This window comes from Corvus kubaryi, unplaced genomic scaffold, assembly GCF_017639235.1.
Source record: "Corvus kubaryi isolate FWS band 111438036 unplaced genomic scaffold, C.kubaryi_AGA036_p1.0 137, whole genome shotgun sequence".
Lineage (NCBI taxonomy): Eukaryota > Metazoa > Chordata > Aves > Passeriformes > Corvidae > Corvus > Corvus kubaryi.
In genome coordinates this window covers 27,898,078-27,907,053 of record NW_024580671.1, presented here as the reverse complement: position 1 = coordinate 27,907,053, position 8,976 = coordinate 27,898,078, and the positions used below count along the sequence as shown (strand labels likewise).

Genomic DNA, 8,976 nt, shown 5'->3' with positions numbered 1-8,976 from the left:
GGTTTTTTTTTTTTTTTTTTTTTTGTGTTTTTTTTTTTTTTTGTTGGGGGTTTTTGGTTGGTTGGTTTGGTTTTTTGTTTGTTGGGGTTTTTTTTGTTTTGGATGATTGGTGTTTTGCAGGGTGGGATTTTTTTAAACATATGATTTCTTTTAAAAAAAACCAAAACTCTAATGATTCCTTTTGAGTCTGCGTTAAACTGCCTTCAGAATAAGGAGGACAAGCACCCAGAGACTGTTACTTGCCTTACCCGTGAAAGCATGTAGCTTTGCCATTTTGTGCCATCTGCCAATGTTACGTTGTTTCTTGTTGAACTCAGTTTCTTCTACAGCAATGATCTCGGAGATTGGCACAAAACTGTTTTCTGTATGAACACAAGATCTTACGTATTAGAATCTTCAAACAGCACCTGAATGATTATTTCTATACCTAATATGATACAGACATGATTAGAGCAGCTGCTCAGTAAGCACAACCAAGAGCAAAACTAGCAATTTTCTGAATATTTTCGATTTTCTTTTGTCTTTAGTCAAAGCACATAATCCGTAACCACCTATGAAATACCCAAGACAGTATTTTAAATGTCTATGATTTCTCAGAAAATTAGGTATTTCATGTATAAAAATATTTTTGCATGAAGCCAAAATCCAGCAACATTGATTTTAGAGTAATTAAACTGCCCCTTCTATGAGGCCTAGTCCAGATACTTGACAGTGAATAGCACAAGCTATTTCAAAGAATGTGCAACTAAATCTAGTGCACAGACTACAGAGGCTATTTGTTATTCTCAAGTAAGTAGCTGGCTTATGAAAGAAAGGCATTCATATGAATTCTTTAGATTTTAAATCCCACTAAGCTTTTAAACTTTAGTATCTCTTAAGAAGAGAATTCCAGAAGTTATGTTCACATACTGTGAAATATTTTCCTGGTATCAACTTCAAAATGACTTTTTTTTCAGAATGAAAGACCTCTTGTAGACTATGAAATAATTTCCTCCAACCTTAATCTTTTTTCTCTTATTGTTCCTAAACATCATCTCAGACTTAACTCCTGTAAAATTTTGTCTCATTTTCATTACTGATTTCAACACTGCTCTGCTTTTACTTCATCTAAAAAAAGTGAAACTTAAAACACATGCTTTGTATTTATGTACAAGCAAGTGCTCTCTGTATACATACACATGTATAAAAGATTTATATTGTTACAATAGTATAGTCTCACATAAATAATCTCTTATATAATAAGAATTATAATATACTTGCTTCTCTCACATATACAGAGAGAGTGATACTAGTATATTAAGCCCATAAAATACAGACACTAATACCATTGCTCCTGGGGTTTATTCCACATTTCATTTTCCTCACTATTTTGCAGAGGTACAATGGTAGTGGTGAGGAATGTAAAATGAGCAAAAAGTTTTCCTGACCTCTTCACAGTGATGACTGCAATTCATTAGCCACTAATTCAATTTCATTTTTTTTTCCCCACCCTATTTAATTGGTTTAGTCAACAGAGTCTTTACAATCATCACAGATATCAACAATTTGTGGACTGCTCACTCAAGGGGTTTTGGTATTTGACATGATTAGTGTCATGGTGTCACTCATCTAGTGATTTAATCTTCCCTGAAGTTTTTTTGCATGATTCAAAAGAAATTTAGCCTTCAAACTTTACACTGAACTCCTTTAGGAATCTGGCTGTATTTGAATGTTTCAACTTAAAAACAAATTTTGGCTTATAATAATTGCACTTACTATATTTAAGGCATGATAGGGGAGTGCAGCAGTCACATAATGTTGGATTAATAATATTAATATCCAACAGCAGGCATGGACTCTGAGATACATGATATGTATAATGTACATATGCACCTGTAAGACTATATCTAGTATTGGACAGTAACAACTATTTGGTCTTCCTAATAGATAGAAGATCTGCTAAGGGATCTCAATGTGATTATTAACCATTTATCCGAGGAAGAAGAAATACAGAACAGACATGGAACAATAAAGGAAAGGAAGCACATTCTTTAGTCTTTCTTCCCCAAAATTCAAATGACAGTGCTCTAAAGAACATTTTTGGAAATAGTCCTTCATAGTGCATACTTATTAGCACGTATACTGGGAGCAGCAACTGAAGTCATTGTCTTATGAGGCATTTTTTTAATATAATAAAGCTGTCCAACTGTACAGATGGCTAACAGATTTAAAAGTACTTCCAAATCTGTATCACTGAAAGCATTTCTTTGGAGTACATAGTTCAGTACATATTACACAGCTTCTATTAACAACCTTGAAACCGCTTCTGAAGTCTCCTAATTCTGTGTTCTCCCTCTGACAGTTGCATGACTGTTTTGATTTTCAAGCAAATCTCTCCATAGATGTGGCAAAAAAAAGCAAAAAGTAAATATTTTTGTTATATATGTACATTTTTTTAATCTTATGGCACCAGAGCTACATATCTGAAAAAACAGATTCCCGAAAAATGGGGGGGTGGGGGGGAAGGAGGGAAACACCAGAGGAACAAATCCCACCTTCTATCTGTAAATCTTTGGATTTGGTGAAAGTCTGAGGAGTTTCTGTTCTATGAATACCAACTCTGCCGATTATACCCCTCAGTACTACTTAGCACCATAAAAGCATCAAGCAACTCCACTGTCCTGACAGTGTACTCCAATCTTAAGACAGTCAAAACCACGCACAACTGAACCCAGTAATTGCAGATGGCCAGAAAGATGCAAAACTGTCTCAAATAACATGTGTTATTCAGAACATTCCCTACCACTTAAACAACAAATTCTAATGTGCTTGAGTAGAACTCAAGAATTTCTATCAATCCAAATATCTCTATCACCATTTGACTTAGTGCTACATACAACATTATTTAATCACAGTGCAAATCAACTACTTAGTCCCACCCTTCCCCCTTTTCCCCAGAAGGAAGAAGCTTTCAGTGTGAAGCAATCAGAGACCTTCAGTATGAGCCCCACAGTCCTGTTCCTATAAACACAAAGTCCTCATCTGCTGTTTAGTCACCAAAACCTGCTCCATGAAAACAAGTACCAACCCAGTCTCTCTTGAAGGTTCAACAACGTTCACATACGTACTAATTATAGTCCTTTCCCACACCTATTTTTGTAGCATTTACCCTATTATCAAGCAGCCTGAGATATTTATTTCACTGACAGCATAAAGGTGTTCACTCAAAGGCCTTCACCTTTATGTGTTTCTCCCAAAACATGGAAAACCTTATTGCCACATTAACAAAACAAATACACACAAAAAAGTTGTTTACAGAAAGTACTACAAGATCGACATTAATGAAAAAAGGTTGAACTATGCACTCAGACAATACCAAAGAACTTTACTTGGCTCAGTCCAATTTATTCAACCAAGTAGCACACAACAGCTTTTAGGCAAAATTTTCACCATGATCAATGTCTAGCATACTAGAGACAAAGAGCTGACCATACAGAGAAGGTGGATCAAGGAGCATGGGGAAAAAAAAAAAAAGAGTAAAAAAAAGCCAAACAAAACACACAATAAACAGGTGTCAGTCTTCTCAGCACTCTGGCTGTGCCAGTCATTATTCATTCTGGGTCACAGTGCTCTTAATCTTAACATTCTTCCTAAATGCAAACTGATAAATCAGCAAAACGCTGGATTAGATGCACACTACTTTTCCCACATTAAGCAAGTGGGAGGGGAGAAAAAACCCCACAGAAATAAAACCAAGGTAAGCACACTAACAGTGGGCTTTCTTTGTGAAAAATGCAACCAGCAGTTGGGAAGTGTGTTTTTCTGGGTTAAGAAAGGATTTTTGGTGCGTCACTCCTGTCTGCCACTCCCACAGAACACTTCCTGACTTTATAAGCAAACTCACTCAGAACACCTCAGTCAAGACTTGTTCATTCATCACTGCCAGCTACGTATCCTACACAGCCAAATTTTCCCCTCAGAAATGTGTTAGCTCAAAGTAACCTAGACACATGCACAAGCATAAAAACATTGCTGATCACAGCATTTGGTTTACTCTTAAAATTCAGCTGAGGCCCACAGATGCAGTGGCATTTAGAATTAATTTAAACTATTAGTATATTCTCAGGACTTAAAAATATCAACAAGTAAAAATCTGGGATGTAGGTTTAAAGAAAAAGTGTATTTTCAGTCACTTTGAAAACTAATTTGCTGTTACCCACATGAAGGGTCACGCTTTCAGGTTTAAGACTTGCCTTCACCTAAAAGCAAGAGAACAGGAACACTTTCTGTCAGAAGGTACATGGTACTATATCAATCATGCCCTATAGAAAGCTGTGTTTAATAAACACTAGAGTAAGAGAAGGTAGGATATAGAGCAGATTTACAGACAATTCACATCCTAAGTGAGGGGGAAGAAAAAAAGGTATCATGATTGATTTGATTCAAAATTGTGGAGGAGTCACAGAAATATCCAAAGACCACAATTGCACCATACACTGCCATATATAAGGAAATCTGCTTCTTTTATTTTAAAATAAATTTTCATGTATTTTGTAAACCAATAGACCAGTTTCTATTATGATTACACAGCTACCTCACATCACATGAATCTGAATCAAAACACAGCAATTTGAACTTGGGTCAATTTGAACATTTAAATCATACTATTGAATGTCTTCCCACTGTTTCTTTTTCATTTCCAAATAAAACCTTTTCTACCCAACTATCAATATTTCAATGATAAAGCAGGGAGTAAGATGCACTTATTCACTTTAAGAGGGGGTAACAACCCAGCAAAAAGATGTATGCTAAAGAACATGTATTGTTTAATGTAGTGTCATCTGTATTTGAATAACGTATCTTCCAGAAGACAACACATTCCAAAGAAGCAATGCCTGCTGGAGCAATTATTTCCCACATCCCACCTGTGTGATGTAGTTGTGGTGGCATTGCCTATAGAGAAACATGGTTCACATTTCAGCACACACCCACTGCCAGATGGAAATGACTGATGAAAAATGACCTTGACTAAGGATGTGCCAACACACCACAGGTACCAGGTGATGGACAGACCTGGTTCCCAAGCTGGCCCACCCTCTGCTGTCTCAGCACCCTGTTTATCAAACTGAGCTTTATTTAGAATCCACCAGAATAGCATCAGTCCTGTGAACACTAGTGCTGAGGCTTCCTCAGACAGTTGCTTTGGAAAGGACACATGGAAGAGAATTCTGAAATACAAAGGCTTAAAGAAAGCACACACCGTAAGTGAACACATAAAAGTTCAGGGTCTAGTTTGGTCATCCCCTTCCATGTTTGTACTTTAGAAATTTAAAAAAAAAAAAAAAAAAAACAAAAAAAAACAAAAAAAAAACCTAGAAAAATGACAGGAGAATCTCATTGGGCATTTGCAATGCCTTAGTACCAGGCACAATAAAATCTTAGCCAATGCTTCTAAAATACCTGTAAGTATATACATACAATATATACTCTGCTACCAATTTGGTACAAAAAGTTTTATCATGTGTTACTTGAGAAAAACCTGACTGTGCCATCAGCATGAGGGAAATAATAAAATAATTTAGCTGACCAGCTTTGCATACACTATTGATGATTAATGACTAAATCTCATGGAGAAATGTTACAAGGCTGAAAAATAATGTTCAAAGAAAATTTGAAGATGAAGGCATCCCTAGGAAAAAAAAGATGCGTAGCTGAAAGTAACAGAGAAACACATGAAAATTTACAGGTAAAAATTTCCATCTAAGTTCAAACATGTCTAACCATCAAAGAACAGGAAACAGGAACCTGATTACACTGAAGACAGAACTCAAAACTATGATGCTGTTAAACAAAGTCTAACAGAAGGAAATAAATTGTATTTAGGAAGTTAAAAATACGCCATGACTTGAACAAACATTTGATGTTTTTGTTATTGTTGGTATCTTCCAAATGATAGCATTAAAAAGAATTCTCCTGAATTAATGCTTCTTCTGCATTTTGACAGAATAGGATTTAAATACATACATATATGTATGTAAATATCACTGTACAGTGATGAGAAAATGTAAGAATCTCCTCATACTCTGTAAAACTGTATTGTCCTGGACAACAGGACGAAGTCTGGATTGTTTCCTATCTGTTTCTGATTTTGGATACAACAGGGAAAGGTAAACATTTCAACACTTCTACAATACACCTAGCTACAGCTCTAGTTCTGTACATGTGAAAGTCTGAAAACCTTGAAAAAACTTACACCAAACAAATTTGATTTATATAGCTGAATTTAAGACAGTAATAAATGCTCAGAAAACAAGTAGCCCAGAGTTTTTACAGTTTAAAGACAACTGCTTCACTGTAATAACTACCTACTAAACAAGAAATATAGCACTTTTATACTGCATAATTTAGGCTGTATTTAGACACAATGTAGTCATGTAGTCAATGGCTAAATGGTAGAAAGATACCAATCTTGGTCAAGCAACTCTTCTGAAATTATAGGCTTCTAACTAACTACCTTCCATATGATTAAGTTTATTTATATACTGTCACATATGCTGCTCATATTTCTAAAATAATTGCAGAGAACACAATGAATCATCACAGGTCTTAAAAAGAGCTTAGAGTCAACAAGGGAGCAATAATAGAAAACTGTGATGATACTAAAGCACAAGGACAGGGAACACATGAATTAATCAGGGTGTTAAGAAGAAAAGGTACATTATCTATTGTATTGCTCCCCACATAAATTATACCTGTGCCTCCAGAACACTTAGGCATTTCTTTCTCTTCTCTTCTCTTTCCTCCTCCATTCCACATCACATTTTCCAAAATCTTGTAAACAGCTGTCCTACAAGACAGCAGCTGCACTCAGTAACCACACTTGCCTCTTAAGGAATCTCCAGCTGGGTAGTACTTCAGAAACTGCCTCATAAAGAATCTAACTTACTGTATCCCACTCTCCTTCCACCACTCCCAAAATTCTGACAGTCAGAACATGCTTCAGGGCAGGTTCACACTCGGTTTGGTCTACCAGGAGCAAGTCAAGAAAACTTACAACTTAAAGAGTAGTAAAAATTCACAACTGTAAGCAGCTGTAAACTTTAGAGTGCTAATGAGAGAGCTAGTGTGACTCTGTGGCACTCGTGCTTGATCTACAGGAATTCATCAGCCAGGAGAATGGCACTCCCCTTGAATTTGCTCTGCCTACAGATCAGTCAGCTAGTGACTTTGCAAAGGCATTTTCAGAAGGATTTTACACAATTCAACCAAATTATCTCCAAAGTAGGAGCTACTTTACCTAGTGGGAGCAATTATCCCAGAAGGCCTTGAAACTTTCTATTTTAAATTTAAGATCCAGGTACCTTTATCTAGACTAATTTTGTTTCATTTTGAAAAGTATACAGCTTATTTTTTGCAACAATGTGTTAAGCTCGGCAGAATTAAAGAATCAATTTGTCCTCAAAATCTTAAGCTCTTTTAATTGAGAAAAGTTCAGGAATTTTTGACTACTTTTTCCATCAGTACTGCTGATAAACACTAGATTACGTCAAACTACTTGCACAGTAGCATGGGAAGGATAACAAACTATTTTTATATTATGAATAAGAAGGGTTGTACTTAAAACATGACCAAATCTCAGTTATGTAAAGTATAACACCAAATTCTCACAATTCTTGAGCTCTCCTTTTTTCCTCACCTTCTTGAAAAAAGCCTCAGGCCAATAAGATATATGATAAAATCTGAAAAATATTTAACAAAGGTACATTGTAAGAATGGAAGAACTATTTAACTTTTTAAGTTTGAGGACTTGCCTGGGATTGGAAACATCTATATTCAAACCTTTCTCAGATAAAACTTCTAGTCAGCCTTTCTATTATTAGTTTCTCTCTGTCTCAGATCCTGCAACCTCTAAAATGAGGATGACAGCAGTTTGCAATTCTACAGTAGCTGCTGTGAAAAAAAGTCATTACACATTTTCAGACGTTCACAGTCTGTGTTAATATGGCTACATTAACAATGGGAATAACTACTATATAAAACCCCCAAAGTCAAGGACCCTGAAAAATACCACTTAAAAGTATAGTAGAAAGTTCGATATGCAGACATTTTCAGAAGTTAATCTGATTTTTTTCAGGTATTTTCATCAGTGACTTCTCACATTGGCAGTTTTGTACATCCACACTATGCTAACTGCACAAAAGGGGAACTACAGACATCTTTGTTACACTTGAAACTAGCAGCCTACATTAAATGTTTCCAAACCAGTAAATCACAAAAGCTAAACTTTCTTTGTAAAATTTCCACTAAGCCCCTGAGTTTTTAAAATGCTCAAGAAAAAAAATAATAGAAAAAAAAAGTAATTGCCTGAGACACAGTCTCACTATGAAAGTGTTTTTAACCACAAGTCTTGTTGTAACTAAAAAACCAAAACTGCTTTTAGTAAGTCTCTTATGTACTGCTACGATTACTTTAAATACATTACAAACTAGACGCTTCTCCATATTCGCGGAGCCAAGAAACAATGGGGTTCAGCTGACCAAATCTGTGTTTTGCCCAGCCAGCTGCGGGGACAGGTGTCCCCCCGTGCCATCAGGGGCACGCTCGGGACAGATGCTCGCCCGGGCTGCTCCGCGACACGCGGGACGGGCTGCACTCGCTCGCAGGGGCAGCGGCTCAGCCAGAGCAGGTCTGGGCTTTGTTTCGGAAGGCACAGCCCGACCAGCGTTCAGCACAGCCGGCTGTGGCCGGGGGCAGTCCCGGCTGCATCTCCCCGGTTCGAGCGCCCGGCCCAGCCCGGCGTGGGACTGGGCCACCCTCCGCCTGTCGGACTCTGAACCCCAGAGGCGACGCGAAGGCTCCCGAGCGCAGGAAGCGCTCACGCCGACACGGCGCTCCGGATGCTCAACGCGCTCCGAGCGCGGAGGCACCGCCGCGGGCGCCAGGGCAGCGCGAGCCGCAGGCCGCCCCCGCCAGCACCCGCGCCCGCCGCCGCCGGGG

General features: G+C 37.6%; 1 protein-coding gene across 1 annotated transcript in view; it reads right to left on the bottom strand.

Moving 5' to 3' along the window:
* The window catches only part of CERK (ceramide kinase), a 42,465-nt gene extending 33,985 nt beyond the window's left edge, over positions 1-8,480 (bottom strand). Inside the window, exons 1-4 of the mRNA XM_042017574.1 lie at positions 8,462-8,480; positions 6,926-7,005; positions 4,196-4,238; positions 249-362 (exon numbers count right to left, since the gene is read on the bottom strand). Coding sequence (XP_041873508.1) covers positions 249-362; positions 4,196-4,238; positions 6,926-7,005; positions 8,462-8,480 — 256 coding nt within the window. The remainder of the gene's footprint in view (positions 1-248; positions 363-4,195; positions 4,239-6,925; positions 7,006-8,461) is intronic.
* Positions 8,481-8,976: the final 496 nt, after the last annotated feature.